At 37.2% G+C, this 23,340-nt stretch overlaps 3 protein-coding genes across 6 annotated transcripts in view; 2 read left to right on the forward strand and 1 right to left on the reverse strand.

Moving 5' to 3' along the window:
- The window catches only part of LOC135750824 (active breakpoint cluster region-related protein), a 208,849-nt gene that overhangs the window by 26,447 nt on the left and 159,062 nt on the right, over positions 1–23,340 (forward strand). The window lies entirely within an intron of this gene.
- On the reverse strand, positions 4,814–22,395 carry ntn5 (netrin 5). 2 transcript variants are annotated; one of them, XM_065269836.2, is made up of 8 exons: positions 21,934–22,395; positions 15,097–16,081; positions 14,697–15,021; positions 14,359–14,547; positions 12,771–12,920; positions 8,944–8,997; positions 8,063–8,143; positions 4,814–6,161 (listed from the first exon to the last, which is right to left on the reverse strand). In XM_065269836.2, the coding sequence occupies exons 2-8, from the start codon at positions 16,066–16,068 to the stop codon at positions 5,491–5,493; spliced, it is 2,442 nt and encodes an 813-aa protein (XP_065125908.1). In that variant the 5' UTR covers positions 16,069–16,081; positions 21,934–22,395; the 3' UTR covers positions 4,814–5,490. The 2 variants fall into 2 exon arrangements, with proteins under 2 accessions (XP_065125908.1, XP_065125907.1); XM_065269835.2 differs by having other exon boundaries at positions 14,697–16,081.
- LOC135730698 (calpain-5) overlaps positions 16,942–23,340 on the forward strand; it is an 85,541-nt gene continuing 79,142 nt past the window's right edge. For both annotated transcript variants that reach the window (XM_073812081.1, XM_073812080.1), the window contains exon 1: positions 16,942–17,644. The gene's annotated coding sequence lies outside the window, so the exon portion shown is untranslated. The remainder of the gene's footprint in view (positions 17,645–23,340) is intronic.

Genomic DNA, 23,340 nt, shown 5'->3' on the forward strand with positions numbered 1-23,340 from the left:
TTCTTACACTAAATTAACTGTCATCAGTCAGGCAGACAGGAAAGCTGGGAACAGGTGTTTCCTGTGCAAACAAAGCAGGTGCATCACTGCCTGTCTCGCTTGCTTTTCACACTCTGCCCATTTGTCTTTTCATCATCCAGATTCACATGCGCAACTTTATTTGACTTTTGGGCTTTTAAATAATCTTGCTTCTCTTTTTTCTTTAATTATTTTATTTTAACATTTATGAAATTAATTCTACAGTATATATTAAAGAGGGGTTTGATGGTATTTCATGCATTCTTACTCATTAACATGGTTTAAGAGTTGGATTCAGTGTTCGAATAACGTCAAAGATTATGGGGATCGTCTAAGCCTCACGCACCCCTTGCCATTACAGGGTCGAAATAATTTCACAAAGTAAGATGCTGATCCTGTTTTACAGTTTTTTTCGATTGCTAAACGCCAGTGGGCACAACTGGAGTCACATGTGCAAAACTCTAACTACAGTCTGCACAGCAGCAGTTCATGTGGACCAAACTCTAGTTCGTTTTTCATTGCTTGAACACAGTTTTCAAAACTTTACACACTTATTCCATGACTTTAATCACAACCTGCACAACACTGTGGATTTACAGCACTTTGTTCAAATGCTAACACACTGCTGTCAAAACTGTGAATCACACATTCAAAACACAATTGATTTCAGCATTGTGCCTTTCAAACACTGCTGATTGCAATTTCATATAAATATAAATTCCAATTTCATATATATATTTCATTTATATATAATATTACCTTTCATGTACTTTAAGTTTCTACCTTTTTTCTCATTACTGTAATTCCGTAAATTACTACAGACAACTGAAGCAAACTGCTAATTTTCATTTACCCTAAAAAATTATGATGTTCTAAAAAAAATATTGTGATAAATCAATCAATAAATCATTCTTTAAAGAAAACATTACTTGGTGTGACATCACTGAAATTGTTAAAACTGTAAAGATATAAAGTTAGTATTTTGTGTATTGGTGTTTGATGTTAGTGTTTTTCCTCTCAGTGTGTTGTGAGTGACAGTGTGTGTTATCTCAGTGAGGGTTGTGTTTAGTGTTTGGCTGCACGGAGCTGTTTTGAGCCATATGTTAAGAGTTGTGCTCATGTGACTTTTGGTAGTGCAGACTGTAGTTAGAGTTTTGCACATATAGCTCCAGTTGTGCCCACTGTCGTTTAGCAATCGAAAAAAACTGTAAAAGCCCCTAACCCAATCCTAAATCTAAATCAAACAATCTGTCAGTATCTCTAAAAAAAAAAACGAGTTAGGCGCACTTGCGAGTTTACATTGATTTCATACATGTAGTATTTTAATTTTACAGTTTTTTTGAATTGCTAAAACACTAACCCCCAATCTCTGAACCAAATTCATAGTGGCCTAAACCCATTTGTTAAATCATGCACTCTTTTTGCAAAATTCTAAACACAAACTTCCCACTTAAACACACATTTCACACTGCAATGCACTTGTTTTATAAATACTAAACACATGCAGGCAGAAGTTGAACACAACTAAAACACCGTTATCATCGAGTAAACACAACAACTCAAAATTCTACACACTTTTATCTAATGGTATTTTTTTACCAATTGTGTGAATTGGAAACAGTCTGAGAGGCAGATGAAGAGTATGTGGAAGAAAAGGACACCAGAGACGATGCAATTGGCAAAATTTGCAGTTGGATTGCTGACTTTTTACAAAATACAAGTGCTGCTTACAGTAATATTGAAAACTTACTATTACTTGCAGTACTTACAGTAAAGTATTCACTATATTCACTGAACTAAACTTGTGATTACAGTAATAGAGATTTTTTTACAGTATTTGTCAAGTGTGTTGTTATGTACAGTAAACATGTATTTTTCTGTAAGCAGATCTCCTGGATGTTGTGTTTTCCATTTTTTAAGGTAGTGTCTAATGGATGTTTGTAGTGTTTTATATGATAGACTTATGTGTTTATGATTTGAAAGCTTAGTTTGATTTTGAGTACAAGTGAAATGGTTTTGAAGCAATTGTTTGATTTTGCTAGAAGAGTCAGGGGTTCTGTGAATTTTGTTTAAAATTGGGATTTGTGTTTACGGTTTTGAGAAAATGAGTGATGGTTTCAAAAAATGTGTTTTAGCAATTCAGAAAAACTGTAATAAAAACCAAGGGACCTCCCTAATTTATATTTTTGTGCTTTATGGGGGTCCCTCAATAAGAGGTCCTGAACTATCCCATCCCCCCTCAAGCTGAACACTAGTTGGATTTCTTATGCTAAACATAAGCAAAGTGTTGGACATATGACAGAGTATTTCTGTGCCAAATGCACTTAGCCAGGGTGCGTACAAGTTTCAGAAAGTTTATTTTTTCGAACATTATGGGCCCTATTTTAACGATCTAAGCGCATTGCGCAATGTCTAAATGGCCGTGTCCGAATCCACTTTTGCTAATTTAATGACGGGAAAAATGGTTTGTGCGCCCAGCGCATGGTCGAAAAGCGTTGGTCCTATTTTTTTAATGAGTAATGGGAGTATTTTGGGCATAATGTGGAATAAACCAATGAGAATCTCATCCCCTTTAAAGGCCTGTTGCGCTGGCGCTATGTCTAATCACTATTTAGATGACGGACTTTGTAAACTGAAAAACTGAGCAGAGGAAAAGATCCCCAGTTTAAAATTAATGTTAAAAAATTGTGGTGTTGTTCACTTGTATTGAAATTGTTATTTTTTATTAAAACCTTTAAAACCCGTTTTCTTTTAGTCATGTAAGTAAAACAAGCAGGCTTTTATTTGCTGTACATGTATGGCTATCCAATATCATCAACAAATTATTTACAAGTATGTAAGAAAAGGTTTGTACTCTAAAAATACTTTAATTTACAAACGGCTCTCTGCACGTTTCAGCACAAAATTTTCTCATCTCATCATATCCACAGGTACAGAGTCATCATATACAATAAATCCGTGAGGTAGCATTAAAAAAAAAAAAACATTTAAAATAGATGCATTTGTTTAAAGCAAAGCATTTACTTACTTACCAGGCTGCAGGTGAAGCAGCTCTTTGGCCAACATCTCATAATTAGTCCTCATTTATGTCCAAGAGACTCAATAATAATCTTTTACATTCAATCTTTTATATTTAAAAGCGTTTTTGTGCTGCTGCCATTCATGTATGTGATAAGCAAACCCGCTTGTCATCCCGTATGTCCCGTTTATAGCCGCATATTACTAATGCTCTCTTTAAATAACAAAAAAACATATTGCGCCATTGACTTTAGACTTTAGACCAGGTTTTTGTTGGTCAATGGCGTAGTCTATTTTAGTTGCCTCAAAATAGCAACGCGCCAACAATGCACCTGAACACACCTCGTTTTCAGACCAGAACGCCCATGGGCGCAAAAGGGGGCGCAAATGCATTTGCTATTTAAACAATGTGGCGCTAAACGTGAAAATGACAACTAGCGGGGTGTTAACTAGCAAAAGACACTTGCATTGCGCTGCATTGCGCCGGGTGTAAGATAGAGCCCCAAAAATTAATAGGTTACAATCTTGCTTTACTTTTATGGACAAGTTCAGTGCAGGAAGTACAGTGGAAGTCCAAATATTGGCACTTTTACCGAAATAGCACATGCACACACCAGCCAAGAGCTGACATGAAAGCAATGTCACCAAAGATGTTGGTCCATATATATATATATATATATATATATATATATATATATATATAAATGGACTTGTAAACATATTCGTTTTTAAAAGGTTAAAATTAAATATGGTTTCAACTTCAAAAATATACTTATTTTTTGTAAATAATACATTTTTGCAATATGGAATGTAAAAATAGAAATGTATTTCCTTGCTCTTGAAATACATTTTGAAATGTTGACAAATGAAGGTTAAACTAAATATATTTTTCAAATTCAAAAATATGTTCAATTGAGCATTACACTCTCAGAAATAAAAGTACAAAAATTTACCTTTTCTGTCACTGGGGCTGTACCCTTTCTAAAAGTACAGCTTTGCACCTAAGGATTTCATTATAGTACCTCAGAAGTACATGCAGGGACCAAAGAGAGCTTATTAGTACCTCAAAAATAAATATTAATATCTCAAAGGTACATATTGGTACTAAATGTTTACATATCTGTACCTAATGGTCCATACAATTACCTTTTTAAAGGGTGCTGCCCCACTGACAGCTAGGGTACATATTTTGACTTTTTTTAACAATGTAGGTCCTTAAGGTACGGTAATCTACCCAAAATTGTATTCTGTTTTGTATTCCTATAAAGGTACCAATCGGAAACTTAGGGTACAGCTCCAGTGACAGAAAAGGTACAGTTTTGTACCTTTATTTCTGACAGTGTACTTTCTACAAAATGTATTTAGCAAATTTAAAATTAAAAGATATTTTAGCCAGAGAAACTAGTTTTTTTTTGCCATATGGGTAGTTTGTTTATCAGAAATAGATGTGGAGTGTGTGGAGATCCCAACCGCGTCATGAGTCGAAGGCGGTAAGTAAAACTGCATCAAATGTATGTTTTGTTGGCAATCGGTGCGTAAGTGTATATAATGTAATGTAAAAAACACAAACATAGTGAATCATAAGCTATCCAGAGATAGTAGTATAATGTTTTGTGTGTGTTGCTTGCTCATGACTCGCTCCACCAATGGTACGATTTTATTAGGAAAGTTTCTAAACACTCTTTGGATGTAATACTGCTCTATATTACTCAAGATTAACATGAGATATGCAGAAACAGCGGGTGTTATGTGAGATTTAAATAAACATTAGCATGCATGTTTTTTACATTGTTTATTATGAGGTAGAGTGTTTTGTAAATCTGAAAAAAAACTCTGATACACAAATATTTATATCATTTACATGTTGAATAAAAGATCACAAATGCCCCCAAAATGTACAAAAACATTTCAAAATGCCTAAATTGTGAAAGCATAATGCAGTCTGACATATTTCACATTATACTACCTTCATTACTTAAATCAACATCAACTGTGTATATAGGGTAAAAATTTCAAGCATCAGACCTGAAAACACCGTGTCTCAAAAAAAGCACATATTTGATTGTCAAACTTAAAATTAACTGTGAATGTGAGCTACCATTTAGCACAACACAATGGATTGAGCAGGAACGCATGAGTGAACAAAACACTGGGTTCTTTCACAAGACCAAAATCATTTTCTTTTTCTGAGCACTGGACCGTTGTTTTGACATGAAAGTAACCAGGTATCCAGACCTAAATTTGAATATAAGAGCTTATTTTTAAATAATATTTAGAACATAAATTTGAATATAGAAACACTCAGCTGTCAGATATTTACAACATGTAAATATTCAGTGAAATCAGTGGCTCACAAATGGACTCTACTAGACTATATAGAGGGATGACAGAGGAAATATCCCTCAATATCTCTGCATTTGTCTGGGTAGAAGCTCATCTCAAGTCTCTCACCCATCAGAGAGGTCTCCTGGGTGACCATGTTGGACAAACTGTTGGGTGATGCTCATGCTCATTGGCGTGACTTGAAGTATCCAACATAGGATCCTTGGTGTTCTCCAATAAATTCTGTGGAGAGGTAGATGTGGAATATCTATTTTCAGCATTATGGTCCTCTTTTTGTTCAAGATCCCTTATTGTATTTGTGCTTTTTCCATGCAAGTTTTTGTGTTTATGTATTGTGTGTGTATGTCTATGTGGTGAACGTGCTTCAGACAGCAGTTTCTCGAGATGTGGGGGTGTGTATTCCTCATACGATTTCGGCTCAGGGTGTTTCTCTGTTGTGCTGTTTCCTTGTGGGCACTTTCCCCTTGTGTCCTGCCCACGAAAGCCTCTTAATTTTGGGCTCCAGTGTTCCCGCCACTGCAGGGCCATTGTCGTGCGATCCGCAACTAATCGCCTCTCCTCAGGGACCCAACTCCGCCCACTTTCCTCTGCACCAATCAGAAGAAAGCTTCGGCCCACCTGAAGTGCAGGGCAGCCACAGCTCAGGTCCCGGTCAGGAACCCAGAGAGCCTGAAGGCCTCGCTTTACACGGGACAAACCGCTGCGGAAAACCGTCTGGACCAACATAGAAAACTGCCACCAGGGACCGGAGCGTTCTTTACCTTTCACCTGCACCTTCAGCACTGAGCCAAAGTATCACAGAAAACAAAGATTGTTATTCTTGATCCTCTTTTACTTTAAAGACATTTTCAGATGATGTAATAGCTATAAAGGGTATAAGAAAGGCTGATTTATCCTTCCGCTCTGAGACATGGCATTGGCTCTGTGTAGCTTACACTATTGTGCACCTCTCCAGAAATAAACTATGTATAACCAGACTGCAACAGCTGTGATTGGTTTGCTTTAAATACAAACCCTCACTGAGAGGCGCGAGTAAGACTGAATCTGACACCCACTGACTCATTCCTTATTTTGTTCGATAAGACTCCTTGAATCATTTCACTTACTTTCAAGGACACATTTGATCTCTTTATTTCGATCGCAATGCATCAGCATTTATTTAAATCATGTTTATGTATCGTGTATATGCGTATCATATTATGGTGAGGAAGGTGATGATACCCAACAAATCCCCCGGATTATAACAATGCCCACTGGATGCCGACAAGTACCATTTTAGCTGTGTACTTGCTGAAGGATGCACACTAACAGAGCAGGCCACTGAGCCTAACTTAGCAATGTTTTAAATAACCTTTGATAGATTTATTTAATTTAGTTACATTACTAATTGAATTTAACATTGGGATAAATTTAACACTCTACATGCAATTCACCGTACAGTACACTGCAAAAAATGACTTTCTTAGTATTGTTGTCTTGTTTTCAGTACAAATATCTTAAATTAAAGTTATAGCGGAGGATTTTCTTTTTTCCGGGTGGATCATCAAGACCATTGGTCATCCTAGTTTTCAATCATTCTGGTGATATGTTTACGTAAGGCCGTCATATGTGCTCGTCCCTAGGTTTGCTTTCTGCACATGTGCACTTGTATGTGGTGAGCTACGGTTTCAGCCATTCATTGAAGCTCGCGTTCTCACCGTGTTTTTTTTCCAAAATGTCTGAGGGTCGCAAGAGTTTCTACGAATTGTGTCTACGGGAGCAGGTAGATTGTTGCGGAATTGCATTTTTTTAAAGTGGTCGGTTCTTTTCAAAAATTTGGGAAAATCTTTAAATGCTATACCTTTAATATGTATTTTCTTCATGAGCAAAATGACAGAAGAAAAAATCTAGTTTTTAGACAAAAATATACAATTTAAGTGAATTTTTTGCTTAAAACAAATTCACTAATATATGCCAATGGGGTGAGATTTTTTTTTATTGTTTGCTAAATTAACTTTTTCTTAAAGGGGACATTTCACTTTTTAAAGAAGTCAAATAAATATTTGGTGTTCCCAGAGTACATATGTGACGTTCTCGCTCAAAATACCATACAGATAATTTATTATAGCATAGGCTATTAAAATTGGCACTTTGTAGGTGTGAGCAAAAATTTGCCATTTTGGGTGTGTCCTTTTAAATGCAAATGAGTTGATCTCTGCACTTAATGGCAGTGCTGTGGTTGAATAGCGCAGATTAAGGGGTGGTATTATCCCCTTCTGACATCACAAGGGGAGCCACATTTCAATTACCTATTTTTTCACATGTAGCAAAAAATGGTTTACCAAAACTAAGTTACTGGGTTGATCTTTTTTACATTTTCAAGGTTGATAGAAGCACCAGGGACCAAATTATAGCACTTAAACATGGAAAAAGGTCAGATTTTCATGATATGTCCCCTTTAAACACTTTTTTTTCTTTTTTTTTCTTTTTTTTTTTTTTTTTCATTTTGTCACCCCATTGGCAGATATTTTTGCTTGTTTTAAGCACAAATTCACTTACATTTTATCTTTAAAAAAAAAAAAAACGATCTTTTTTCTTAGGTCATTTTGTTCATTAAGAAAATACATCTTTATATTTGTACTGAAAACAAGACCAAAAATACTAAGTAAGAAAGTCACTTTTTAATACAGTATATGGTACATACCATAGTCTTTGAGGCAATATGTTTCTAAATTCATTTTGACTTTAGCTTGGGAGGGTGGACAATAGGAAAGACACTCCTCACCTGGGAAAGAGGACATAGAAACAACAAATAAATAATTAAATAAATACAAATACAAATTTAACAATACAACAATAAAGTAAAAAAAGATAAGGTTTAATAACTCCAATGTACGCTCATTCATTTCAAGTTACAGTTTGCAAAAAAGAGTATCAATCTCATCCATTAGAGAAAGAGATATTGTATAGCTCCATTCCAGTATTTAATAGAGCTCTACATCCAGTACTGAATATATCTGAATCCTGCAAAGATCAACATCTGGCCAGTCTGCTTTTCAATGCAGGTCACAGTGATGTGTGTGAAATCAATCAACAGGAATGGACTGCTGTGCTAAAGTGCTTTCAAAGATACTGGCAAAGCGGCTGTTGCAGGTATATGTTACAATAATCAGGGTTTACTGTACTTTATTCTGTTGCTGCCAACAGTGTATGTTTTACCCATAACCTGAATCTACTTTAAGTTTGGACATGGTGTCTGGTGGAAAATTTTGATACAAAAAGCATTGAGCTACGGAGTGTGGTATTGCCTAAATTCATGATTGCAGTTGCTAATTGAATCTTATTTAAAGTAAATATCATTATAAGATAAATAATTTCATTACTTTTACTTGTTATAGTAGTCTTTATACAGTGGTGCCCAGTGTAGTGCAACAACTGCACACATTTGCATCCACAAGGGGGCAGTAAATCCCAACTGTTTATACTTATCCTGTTTTGGTAGATAAACTGTGCACCTGACCTATAATGATAATAAATAAAGCAAGTTAAAAGAAAAACAATTAACCTATACCCTTGTACCCTTACCAATGCTGTACTGGGGCTGGAAAACTGCAGTCGGTGGCGCAACCTCCTGTATACCTGAATGAACAACAGAAAGAAGATGAGGGTCTCATTAAATTACAGCAAGCAGTGACAAGTTTATTTGTGTGCCTTTCATTTTGTCCTTCCTCTTTTTCGCACCTCCGCTGCGGGTGACTTATTCAAATCCCTGTGGTGGCTCATTAGAGCATACTTGCCATTGGTGTGTGTGTTTGGGTGGGAGAATAAGGTCAGTTGTGCTGTCACTGCATTTTTCCCTATTGTCCCTTAGTGTATCTGGAATGTTTCTGTCAAAAACAAGTGTATGTTTGTCAGTGTGTGCATGTGTGTGGTCTTCTCAAGGGTCAATATGGCCACCTATCAGTACGCTGTCTGTCACACACATACATACTTACTGACCATGATAGTTCTGCAGTGCTGGGTCAACCATATATTACCCATGACTTCTGTACTTCTGCCCACATCTCTTGACACAACTGGGACACTGACACTTTATACTCCTCCAACCCCCCCAGACTCTCTAAACTCCTTTGGCAATAACTCATATCAAACGTCAAGGCCTTAATGCTTGAAATGCTTCATTCAAAAAGATACATGTTTGAGACATGTGTTTTAATGTTTGTAGGCTTAGCAGAGTTTAGTAGGTTGTGAGAGCTGCCAAGGTTTATGGATACAGGCCTGCTAAAAAGTTAAAGTTATTGCAAAAGATGTGATAAAGCGTTTACACGGATAACATGAGACTTCCTGGTCAATGTTGTTATCCAAAATAAAGACCCCCCACAAACCCTGCGACGTTACGTGCTAATAATATCTGAGCCCTGGTTTGCCTGTGATAAACGACGGCTGCTTCATGAGAGGTGGCAATGGTGCCTCTTGTGTTTTTAGCTGCGGCTTGCCTTTGGTGAAGGAAAGATGGGACCTCACGCTATAAATATCTATGTTGAGTCGATCCATGTAGAACAACAAACAAGCTCTTCTATCACTGAGCCGTAACCCGTGAAGAATTATGCGTCTGTCGTGCTGGGAGGGACGGTAATACGGTTGTAGACCGCGACAGGTGCCGCTCGCCACACGGTGTCACTTGATTTGAAATATAAAAGCTTCTGCGGCTTGTTACGTGAACCCTGAGTTTTAAGACGCAATGGTATCTGATGGATTATCACTTATTTAAACAGCAGGTACAATTGCAGAGCGAAACGCACAGAAAATCCCCGAAAGCTGTTTGCAATGTTGATGAAAGCAAAGTGACACAGCTGAGAGAATCTAATATTCACAGGAATGAGCAGAATGAGAGACGTCTACCGAATCCTTAACAAACAAACAAACAAACAAACAAACAAACAAACAGAACAACTATGATGCCACCGGTAAATGATTCAAAGTTCGGAAAATAAACAAATACAAAATTCGATTTAAATTGGATCAAGAGCAGTTGCAATAAAAAGCATCTGGCTTAAACAAAACAATATCGATTCACAAGAAGGATTAGAAACAGAACTTTACGATGTAGCCAGAAACTTTATTTACACTACACTTCAAACATTTCGGGTATTTACTGAAATGTTTTTCATGATCTTAAAAAAGGGATCTGTCTGAAATTAATTATGTGGGAAAAAAAAGTAAACCTTTGGGATCTGTCTGAAATTAATTATGTGGGGAAAAAGTATTGTGCCAACAAAATAATTAACAAGAATTTAAAATAAAGACAAAATTTTATTTTTAACAAACCTGTCTTGAACTAAACAATAAAGAATAAAAACAGCCAATAAGAATCCAGAATAGAAAGGAACTCCCACTGTTTAAGCATCCCAATGTGAAACATCAAGACACTGCTTGATAAAATGCCAAGACTAGGCTACATTACAAATTTTTAGCAGACAGCAGACAACCCCAGGACGGATCTGCACTGTGTCCACTGACAGAGTCTGCTGTGGGTGGGTACTTTAAGATGCTAAAGATTTTTTGAACACTGTCACAACAAGTCACAACATAATTAAACATTGATTTCAAGTTTTCAAGGTTGCTAATATTTTAAAATATAAAATCTGTCTGGTCTGTCTTTCTGTCTGCCTGTCTATCTATCAATGTACAGTGCAAGACATATGATAGCTCGCATAAAGTTTCACGTGTTTTTTTTTTTAAATCTATGCAGGCTGGTGGAGGGCTGCAGTTATAGTTAACTTTCTGGTACTTTCTCCCATCTCCCTACTGCATCTCTGGAGTGCAGCCACAGTGATCTTTGGGTTCTTCTTTACCTCTCTTGCTGAGGCACTTCTCCCACAAATGCTCAGTTTGGCCAGGTCTAGGAAGAGTTCTGGTAGTCCCAAACTATTTTTTCCATTTAAGGATTATGGAGGCCACTTTGCTCTTAGGAACCTTGAATGCTGCAGAAATTCTTTTTAACCATGGCCAGATCTGTGCCTTGCCACAATTCTGTCTCTGAGCTCTTTGGGCAGTTCCTTCGACTTTATGATTCTCATTTGCTCTGACATGCACTGTGAGTTGTAAGGTCTTATGTAGACAGTCCTTTCCTAGTTTAAAGGATTTGTCAATTTTCTTAAATTTAAAAATCCAGATAATTTACTCACCACCATGTCATCCAAAATCTTGATGTCTTTCTTTGTTTAGTCAAGAAGAAATTATGTTTTTTGAGGAAAACATTCCAGGATTTTTCCCATTTTAATGTACTTTAATAGACCCCAACACGTAAAAGTTTTAATGCAGTTTAAAATTGCAGTTCAAAGGACTCGAAACGATCCCAAACGAGGGATAAGGGTCTTAAGTGAAACGATTGTAATTTTTGACAAGAAAAAAAATGCACTTTTAAACCACAACTTCTCGTCTATCTCCGGTCCTGTGACGCGCCAGCGCGACCTCACGCAATACGTCATCACGTCAAGAGGTCACGGATGATGTATGCGAAACTATGCCCCAGTGTTTACAAGTGTGGAGAAAAAGGACGGTTCCAACTTTGTTGTATGTCGAAGGATACTAATCGATGTCTTTGTGTCAGTTTCTTGTTTCAAATGGTCCGCAAATGTACGTTTCTTATATGTAACATGTGACCTTTTGACGTCATTACGCAATTACGTGAGGTCGCGCTGGCATGTCACAAGACCAGAGGAAGATGAGAAGTTGTAATTTAAAAGTGCATATTTTTTTTTCTTGTCAAAAATGACAAACGTTTCGCTAGATAAGACCCTTATGCCTCGTTTGGGATCGTTTAGAATCCTTTGAAACTTCGTTGAAACTGCAATTTTAAACTGCAGCAAAACATATGTGTTGGGGTCCATTAAAGTCCATTAAAATGATAAAAATTCTGGAATGTTTTCCTCAAAAAACATAATTTCTTCTCACCTGAACAAAGAAAGGCATCAACATTTTGGATGACATGGTGAGTAAATTATCTGGATTTTTTTTAAATGGACTAATCCTTTAATTAAACACTCCAATGATGGAGTTGAATCATCTCAAGGAGAATTAATACTTATAACCATGTGATATTTCAGTTTTTCTTTTTTAATATATGTGCAAAAATTTCTACGTCTGTTTTTTTCTGTCAAAATGGCGTGCTGAGTGTACATTAATGAGAAATAAAATGGACCTTTTTGATTTTAGCAAATGGCTGCCATGAAACGAAGAGTGAAAAATTAAAAAGGGTCTGAATACTTTCCCTACCCACTGTATATAAATGAGCGAGTTGAAGGTTGAAATAGTCATGTATACAGTATAGCCTATATCATAGTTCTGTTTTCGAAATGCTGTGTTATTGTAATAATGATGAACATGAGCTGTGGTGGTACAATACTCACGGATGCAGGGTCGGAGGGGTGAGTGACCTTGCTTGTACCCAGGAGCACAGCGGTTACATCTCTGACCTGTGACTCCCTCTCTGCACAGACATTGCCCAGTAGACTGGTTGCACCAATGGCCTACTGCACCCATCGGATGGCACTGACATGCTGGGCGAGAGGGACACAAAAGGAAACCACATTGGCAACACTCTAAAAAATAATGGGTTATTTTTTCCTTCAGAAGAATTTGGGTTGAATTTGTGTTAATAATTACAACTCAGCGGACTGGGCTCATCCCTTTTTGACCCAATGCTGAGTTAAAAATAACCCAGCATTTTTAGAGTGTATAATTTAAAGGGGACATTTCACAAGACTTTTTTAAGATGTCAAATAAGTCTTTGGTGTCCCCAGAGTGTGTATTTGAAATTTTGGCTTAAAATACAAAATAGATCATTTATTATAGCATGATAAAAATTGACACTTTGTAGATGTGAGCAAAAATGTGGCATTTTGGGGTGTTTCCTCTTAAATGCAAATGAGCGGATCTCTGCACTAAACGGCAATGCTGTGGTTGGATAGTGGAGTTAAGGGGTGGTATTATCCCCTTCTGACATCACAGGGGAGCCAAATTTCAATGACCTATATATATTTAGCACTTAAACATGGAAAAGTCAGATTTTCATGATACGTCCTCTTTAAACAATGAAAAAAACTTGAAAATGGTCCAAATAAAGTTTTTTTTAACCCAACTGCTGGGTTGTTTCAACATGGTTGATTAACAATAACCCAGCAGTTGGGTTAAAACAACCCAACATTTTTTAGAGTGAGGGTATTAATATAGTATTAGTAGAGTCACAGGCATGAAGGGAAACATGACAGAACAAGGTAATACTACACAGAACAGTCAGCTGTGGTTCATGTCCTCAGCTCTAATTCAAGTCCCATTGCCTCCTCAGCAAAAGTTTCCCCATAAAACATATGTGTGATGACTAGAAGACCAGTGAGAGGGGAGCTATGCTTCTCTGCTTCTGCTCAACCCTTGTTCATCCAAACAAAGTTCCAACCATCCTACAAACATTTATGCACTCTTAAAACGTCAGGCCTGTTTCAACATTAACAAGTGCTAAATCTTTCAGTGCGCAATATTTTTAAAGATAATTCTATTGCACTTAATACAAATATTTAGGTTTTGTGATGTTTTTCAGAACATAAGTTAGATTTTGTATACCCTACTTTTAAGTTGCACTTTAAATGACAGGTCAACGTGTTGATATACGACATGTACGCACAAGCACAGTGTGTAAACTGATGTTATATTGGATTGCATTGGATAAAATGTTCTGTGAACATGCCATAGACATGAGAGCAGTCAAAGGGCAAATGTCAATGCACATTCCAATGCTCACAGTGTAGCCATAACATAGACACAGAATACATGTTGCCTTTCACAGCCACACACCTCAGACCCAACAGATGGGAAAAGCTAAAGAAAACATCTTTTTTGCTATTGAAACAGAAAGAATGATTTGCGTATGTACATACCAGCTTAAACTGGCTTAAAACATCTTGTAACACACAACATACAGACTTGTCGATTGTTACTGACATTGACAGGCCTTGCGATGGCTGAGTGGCTTGCTGTGGTCACGTGTGTATCCGTTCTGACAAAACTGGCAATGGCGCCCCGTTGTGTGATGGCGACACTTCAAACAAACGCCTCCGCTGACTCGTCCAGACTGCTGATACATGGCCATACTGAACCTACACTTAGTAGAATGACCATTACATTCACATGCTGGGACAGAAAAATAGAAGTAGGCGGGATTGAAAATGAGAAGGAGTGAAATAAAAATAAATGGCATTTCATACACTGTATTTTAAAAATATATCAATAATAATTCAAACAAAGACAGACCAATAGACACACACTGGCTTATAACTCACGGACGCACGGGTGTGGTTGGCTGGGCGTGGCCCGTTGCCATGGGCGATCATAAAAAAAATGCTCACATACATCACAGTCTGGTCCAGTCGTATGATGCTCGCATTGACACACGGCACGGCCCTGGTTGTCACGACGACAGCGAGAGGCATGACCATTGCACTTGCACCTGCCTCCGACCTGCAGGTCGGAAATGGCGAGAGGGAATTTAGATGGGGCAGAAAGAGCAGATGGGGGCTGGTGTTGAGTCTTTCTTCTTGATTTCGAATGGGACTTTTTTCTTTCTCGATTGTTTCGGCGTCTCCTTAACTCTTGCCCCTTGGAGCCCTGCAGGATATTTAGAGACCAATTACAAGTGCCATCCTGGCATGGTTTCATATTTTCTTTCTTGCGACCCCTCACCTTAATTCTTCCCACTCTATCTTGAGATCCCATCTCCTTACGCGTAACATTGTGTCCAGTTTGCTGTACGTTACTTTTATTCCGATTTCTCTTTGTAGATTTTTCTGGCTTTTTGTCTCGACTAGTTTCCCAAATCTCTGATGTTTTAGTTCCTGAGTCTTTCTCTCCAAACTTCAGTGCTTTAATATCCCTTTCTTTCCCTGTCCTCCATCTTGAGGAACCTTCCACCTCATTGCGTCTCTCTTCCTGTCTTTTCACTTTATCCACTGTTTGGTTAAATACTATCTTTATGTCTGTAGCAGTCACCCAGTCCTGAAGTCCTGGGCTGTAGTCAAAATCAGGTGATGAAGGACGTCCATCCAAAGTTGAGAAAGCCAGCACAACATTTCCACGATGCTTCTGTAGTGGTCTGTGATCTGAACACAAAGGCTCTGTCTCTTGATGCCGTGTCAAAGCGATCGACTGAGCGGGAAGGCCGAACGTTCCCATACAATCACTGGAATAAAACTGTAAGGGGCGCCAGCTCTTGCCAAAGTCCATTGACTTTAAAATGGAGATGGAGTAGGATTCCACAGACTCCACCTGTTGACAAAACTGAAGACTAATGTAAGTTATTTCAAAACGTCTGCCCAGGGGAAGAGTGAAAGTCCAATCCCCACCAACTGAGCCTTCAGCAGCCATCCAACATGTCAGATTGTGGGGGTTATGAAGGTCTGTTAAGGTGCTGATGTTTGTCATAGGTACTTGCTGGAGATCTTCCATAGTCACAGGCACCCCGTACGCAGCATTGATGAATTCTGACAGGCAGTGACGCGGACGCCCATCTAGATGGTAGCAGGGGTCATGCGGAGATGTCCAGCTGAGTGGAGACTGAGAGAGAAGAGGTGAAAGAAGGGAGAGAGGGAAGAGGGTAAAAAGGAAAAGGTGGTGGAAGGAGATATTCTGGAAAAGAGGGGTATGATATCTGGACATGATGTCATCGAGCCTGTATTGGCAGGGAAGAAGAAAAAGACATAAAAACATTACATCTCACAGCGACGGTTTTGTTTACTGATGGATTCTTATGAAATTTGTGACCCTGTCTGTGAAACCCAGGCTAAAGTATCATAATCAAATTATTCCTTATGCCTTACTCAGTCAATATTAAATATATCAAGGTTATATTTGCACATATATTATTTTATGTAGGGCATTGCATTGTTTATTTTATTAGACCTTATCATCTGTTTCCTAATTCAATTCTGCTTTAACTCTGAAAGATTACATAATCCAACCAATCAGTGGCATATACATCAGTAAAGGAAGGTCCTCTCTTTACTCGGTCTAGGTCAGTAAATACAACTTTTAAAGATATATTTCTCCTGACATTTCAAGCTGTAAAGAATGAACAGGGCAATTGAGTATGTAAACATGGAGGCACTGCAAGAGATGAGAAAGTGCATGTGGAGCAGCTGGTGCAATATTCCAACCCCTTTCCCATTCATCATATTTATGGCTCTAAACCAGTGCAGATGGGGGATCGAAAATGGAGGACGCAATATTGAAATGATTCTGGGATCAAGGGATACCAAATGTAATTTTATCTAGATGTATATAGCTACCTAGTAAATATAAATATAGTCAAACTTAAGATTTAAATTTATTATTTTTATTTTAATAGGATGTTGTCCATAATTTGGATCACCCTTTGTTTGTTCAATTATCCCAATGATAGAACTTTTAGAATAGGGATAGATTTTAGGTTAGATTTAGTTACTCTCTAAAAAGTTATTCTGTGTGTGGAAAAAGAGAATGAATGAGAGATAAGTAGAGCACAAAGAGCAGAGAAAGTAAGTAAGATAGAAAAATCAGGATTTGTACTAAGATTGGCAGATTTATGGACTGAATTCGAGAAATGCATGTACAACTTAAGCCTTCATGCAGCTACTTCCTTTGGCAAGACAGAGTAAGCCTCTACCCGTCTGTTTGCTGGCACATAGTAGGCCCTACTGAAATTCTCTCTGAGAGAGATAGAGAGAGAATCTCTCTGTCTTCCTCTTCTTGGCCTAATGACACTTCCATCCCGTGCATTTATCTGCTGAGAATTGGCACAATACAAAGTTTTCCCCGCAGACATAAGAAACAATGTACTCTGGCTGCCAGCATATGGGTTTCAGAAGCATTCAAATGGGTTGAATTTAAAACCAATACTGCTTACATTGAAACACTGTAAAACTGTTCAGTCAGTGCAGTGTAAAACTGTGTTGAACCGTTGGAAGTGTACCCTAAACTAACAGATGAACACTGTGTCTGCTAAACATATGTTGAAACTTTTCTTTCCCTTTTTTTACTCTATCACCTGCCCTCAAAGTTCTGAGAATATTCCTAAATGCCGATGATTGATGACGTCCTAACAAGCGTTTGACATTGACGGCGAAGTCAGCAGGGATGCATAAACGGCCCGCTAGGAGAGAAGAGCAAGGAGAGATTCACGAGAGTAGTCACTTCGCTCAATTAGCCCATAGGCTGAAATATGAGGATCCCTGAGGGAAATGAAGGTCAAAGGATGGTGAGAAGGAAAATCTCTGCCTCTTTCCTCTTACATTGCATTTCACTCCCTGTATTTTTGGTCTGTGCTTTTATAATTATGTTTTAGATATAAAAATATGAGAATTAAACATGTTCTTATGAGTTTGTCGAGTGTCTGGTGATGATAAACGGTCAACCGTGGCCCTGTCCAACCTTCTTCCCCGCCATGCGCATTCCCGGGATACAGTGTTCGGCTTGCGATCATTCCTCACATGTTGCAACGTGCCCCGGGGGAAAACTGAGAACACTGTGAAAAACTCATCCGCATTAATTGATCGTCTGATTAATTGAATCTCAGCTTTCAGACAGACGGCAATATATCTTAGAACGATGCGCGAGACTGCAAGATGGGAAAGTGATGAGGTTGTGGAGATATTCGCGGCTGTGGTAAGACAAGCAAAAGTGTGAGCTTCGAGTAGGGAATGTCTTATAAACTCTTCAAATGATTTGTAGTTGCTTCGGTAAATTACTAATTAAACACAATTCAAGGTACAATTTCAATTAACCGTCTTCAACCCCATATCAAATTCAGTCGAGTCCTTGACGCAGTTTCCACAATTTACTCTTTCTTTAAATGCACATTCTGTGTTGTAGGATATAGCGGCTAAGTGTTATTTCCTAAGTTTATCCAAAACTAGCTTTGAAAGTGATATACGATTGATATGTTATCGGAGAGTCAGAGAGAAATGAGCAGGAGAACTTATGTTGTTACTAACACGAGGCATTATTGATAATCAAAGTTTGATTTCAGTCATTGATTTCACTTTAATTTCCATCTCTGACATGGCCTTACTCAGTCAACATTAAATATTTCAATCGTATATATTCACCGAATGTTCTTTACATTAGGCTAAGTGGGATGATTTTATTTAGAAATCAATAAAAAATATTTTTTAGCTGGGTTTTCAAAGGCAGAGTCACATTAGAAAGGCACGAAATATATGTGCACTTAACAGATTATTTTGATAAGAAATTGTTTACGTTAGTTTAAAATGTGTTCACATACAAGCACGAAAATATTGGGAGAGAAGTCTGCAGTGCCGACTCTAATTTTAGTTGACTTTATTATAGCCACGTGTGAGCCTAAAAACTAGCTACCCGATGACAACCTTGATCATGACACTAGAGTCTCTTCCTCGTTAGCGAGTGCTTCAGTCTAAATCCTTAACATCTATTAGGCTATAGGCTACAAAGCACACCAGGCCATGTTCAAGCCATGACAGTCTTTTCAGGGTTTTCAAAACAACAAATGTATGTCGAATAAATGAACAAATAAATTACCAAATAATGTTAACTTTGTCACAGAAATACAAGTTGCGTTTGGTTAAAGTTTAAAAGAATGAAATAAACACATCTGTATGTTTTAAACATGCTAAATTGTTAAGTTCAAAACAACAAATGTATAGGCGAATAAATGACCAAATAAATGACCAAATAATGTTAACTTTGTCACAGAAATAAGTTGCATTTGGTTTAAAAGATATAAATGAACACATAAACACATGTCTGTTTATTTAAAACATGCTAAATTGATTAAGAACGCGAAAATATAACCTATTTTAAAATGGATGCATGCTGCTTATCGCGTAGCTACTAAAGTTTAGCTCTTAATGTCGGTATGTCAACAGATGAGAAAGATTTGGCCTGCTTAACAAATTTTTGCATTCTTTGTCATGGAAGAGAGTTTCTGTTCAAGGTTGTAGTGAAGCCGTGACAAGCGATCCCCGAGGTACACATGAGATGAGCGTTAATGAAATTATCTGATTTAAATGCATGATTCATAACTATTATGTCAATGGTCCCTGTCCATTAATAATTCATCAATCACTGTCTGCTCGAGACATGATTTCCCCAGTCGTTTATAACAAGAAAAGCAGAGCACAGTGAATATCGCCAAAATAATTTATATATTCTTGTGCATCTGAATCTCTCTCTCTCTCTCTCTCTCTCTCTCTCTCTCTCTCTCTCTCTCTCTCTCTCTCTCTCTCTCTCTCTCTCTCTTTCTCTCTCATACACACACACACATACACACCTGTTAAGCCATGTCGTGGCTGGCAGTAACACCTCTGTTACTTTCCTGTTAATTTCAAATTGTCCACATAAAATAAAAGTAATATAAAAAGTATAGTTAAACACTGATCCAATGATATAACATGATAAATTAAATAAATTAATGTATGTCTTCTTTTTGTTATATGCGATACAATTTAAAGTGAAACAAGATTTAATAAAACAGTTTTTAATAACTTTGAGGTATGGTCTATACTGTGCGTTTTTAATAAAGTGTTATTCAAGTAACCAAACCAGATGTAGGCTACTCTGTGCTTATAACATTTTTAAACGAGAATATTGATAGCGCGTCAACTTGAACGTAGGCCTATCTCTAATATGTCCAGCAATGGTTATATTAAATGGGAAAACACATGTAGCCTAAGTATGGAGAGAGAAAAAAAGAACGCTCTCCCCCACGCTGCTAGTGAAATCATGAAATGTCCCTGCAGGTTTCACTTCAATGTTGAAAAACAGATGCACATGAAATCGCCTTCCGTGATTCCATGCTCCATTTAAGCCAAGCACAACATTCCATGGTGAACCTAGGGCGGAACAATTAGCAAAGGGGGTTTCATCCCATTTAGCCTTAATTAAACTTTTAAATGAAAGTTCACCACGTGTTACAGAAAACACAACAGAGTGTATCCTCTTGTGCAGTGTTGACAGCTTGGCAAACTGATCAATGCAGTTTACTTGAGATTTTTTTCTGAATTCCATATTCCCACTGCAATATGAATTTGTATTGTGCAATGAGATTTAAATCATATGGGATGTGAACTAAGGCGAACCCTATAATGATCGTTTAATGAAAAAGTCCGTTTTATGGCGCTGTAATTACAACCATTCGTGTTTATCAGTTGACCCGACATATGTCACATTATAATGAGACACAAAGTGAGCCCGCTTAAGGAGAACGGAAATTGCATTTTTGTACTAAAACAACGGTTTCGCAGCTGGCCACCTACATGGCCTTAAGCTGTTATTTTGAGGGCTTTAGTTTTCCCCGTTGTTGTAGCCTACTGCAAGGCCTAATTGATTGTGGATTATTTGAGACATCATTAATTCTCAATAATTAAAAAAAATAATAATTTGTGTACGTGAAGCGCTTTTGATAACTGCACTGCAACATGTTTGATAATTATGCACCTTAACAAGGCAATTACATCCAAATTACAGATAATTTCAGGTGCACTGTATTCTTTGGAAAAACGTTTTGCTACTAATTCACCTGTGCACGAGATTCTGATTGTGTTAAAATGTCCCGTATCTTCCCCACATTGTTCTCAACATCTTTTTTTATTTAAATACGGCCTAATTTAATAATTAATACCGCACAAATAATATTTCATTATTGTTTTTCACGAGAGTAGGTAATTATATAATTTATCGTTAAATTGCGCGTAGCCCTTCGGCAAAACATTACTGTACAATTAACAGATCATTCAGTCCATCCGCCACAGCTGTTTCTGAAACATTCACTTGCTTAAATTATTCTTTAGCCCCAGGCCTATGTTTCTTATCGCTTTTTGTTAATTATCTTTATTTATAATCATGCTTTAAATTAGGAAGCATTTTATTCAAATATTAAAAGTAAAACAACAACACAAGACCAACAACAATAATACTAATATTACTTCTAATATCACAGTAATAATATTATTATTAATAACTGCAGTAATATTAATAATAATGATTACCAATTCTGTAATGAACTAATAGATATTTTCTCAAATTATGCAGGGTGTTTTATGTTAACAACTCTTACTTTTTATTGAAACGAATCTTACTGACATTTAGGCAATTATTAAGAAGTCACATCTATTTTAAGTTTTATATGCATAGATAATGTCAAGTAATTTAATACTGTAAAATAATAGATTGAAACTGTGGTATATAAAAATATACACATTATCAACAACAACGTTTTTCCAACAACAACATTTTGTTTTACAACATATTATCTTGTGCATGAATCTAAAATGTTTTGATACCCAAAAATCTGACAAAAAACACATTATTATTATTTTTTTAGAGCTTCTAACTTAATTTAAGCAAATTATTATTTGGCTTTTTAATGTACAGTCTTCTTCCGCAACATCATTGCCGAAACTTATCAACATTTTAACGTGTTGTCCTAAATTGAAATTATCTGCACCAATAAATTTTAATGCATCGACAAAAGCATGGGTTGAATACAGCAAGGCTGAGGTTACCTACCATGTGCGTGTCAATGCTGTGTTGCCAATATAGCCGCGTCTTAGCTGATCAATAAGTGCACGGCAAGTACAGTAGACAGAAACTCTCAGGGAGTCGCGCGCATTAACAGCTCAAGATCCTTCTGCATTCAGTGCGCCGCGGCAGAGTTACGTATCTCCCTGACGTCAGCTCCTTCTCAAACACTGGACACACATACACTCAAAAACTGAACGCAGTGAGACAGTGCCATTTTAGGCCCTATATTAATAACCGTTCAAATGTATGCAGAAAGGAACCAAACTTGACTTTTTCAGACGCAGTCAAACAATTTTGGATAAGCAGCCGATAAGATTGCAATTTCTTGTACCCTTGCAAGAGTGATTTCAAATTTCAATGTGCAATTGAAACAACACTGGGTAACCCCAAAAACGAGACGCTCCCTCTCTGGCGAGGATCTAAAACTGACGCATATGGAAATAGTGAATAAGGAGAGAGTAAAAAAAGAACAAGTGAATTCAATGAGAAACAAAAGAAACTTCCCCAGTGCAGTCTAATAAAACTGATTGATGACTTCCCCGGAGGACTGTTTCCCAGGTGTGTGTCTGTGTGTACCCATGCTTCAGTGCATGCAGTTTAAGAATTGATGTTTTTGGATGGCTGTCAAGTACAACAAACGTAATTGAGGGATGAACAGGTACAATGATGCATATCACATTTTTTTGGCATTCTTTCATCGCAAAGTTCTGTGTGACAGAGCTGAACTCTTACAACAATGCTGTAGCTACACAAAAGTGTCTGCTGGATCTATTACACCATGTGATATTGAAAGCAAGCTGGAGAAAGTCCAGACATTGGGTCTGACATGAGAGTGTTGGAATGAAGTAAGCAAGAATGTCACCAAACGAATGCGAGAGCTACTGTGGTCAGACTGCAAAAAGACAACTCTTTCCACATGTTCAAAAGTTCTTTTGTTATAAGATTTTATATATTTATGACACTTCATTTGTCAGTAAAATCAAGTCTTATTGTTTAATATGAATGATTGAAGTGAGTATTATAGTATGATTTTATTTACAGATTCTCTAATCTACTTTACTATTAAAACTCAGTATAGTAATTTATCATTGCATATTTTTGTTGCTTTCTTCTGTCAGAACTCATTTCTCATTTCCATTCATTTGAACCCTAATTAAGACTAAAGTATCTAATGGTGCAAACTTTGTTTGATTTGGAAACAGCTGCTTCGAGTGGGAACCTTGTTTTTCCTAAAGGAAATCTCTATTTCTGTTTTGGTTTCAAATGAAACATAAATCACGTCATTATTAATAACATGGATATACATTTCATAACAGTTTAGAGACCAACCATCAAAACATATTCAACATTCAGTGAAGATCAGAGAAAGAAATGTACATTGAGGCCAGAACA

The sequence above is a fragment of the Paramisgurnus dabryanus genome, chromosome 2, assembly GCF_030506205.2.
Source record: "Paramisgurnus dabryanus chromosome 2, PD_genome_1.1, whole genome shotgun sequence".
In the NCBI taxonomy this organism is placed as follows: domain Eukaryota; kingdom Metazoa; phylum Chordata; class Actinopteri; order Cypriniformes; family Cobitidae; genus Paramisgurnus; species Paramisgurnus dabryanus.

Coding starts and splice junctions, on each gene's coding strand:
- ntn5 (XM_065269835.2), bottom strand. CDS start 16,068: ATGTCCAGATATCATACCCCTCTTTTCCAGAATATCTCCTTCCACCAC. Junction 14,548..14,696: donor CCAACCACACCCGTGCGTCC/GTGAGTTATAAG, acceptor TTTCTGTCCCAG/CATGTGAATGTAATGGTCAT. Junction 12,921..14,358: donor CCATCGCAAGGCCTGTCAAT/GTCAGTAACAAT, acceptor CCTCTCGCCCAG/CATGTCAGTGCCATCCGATG.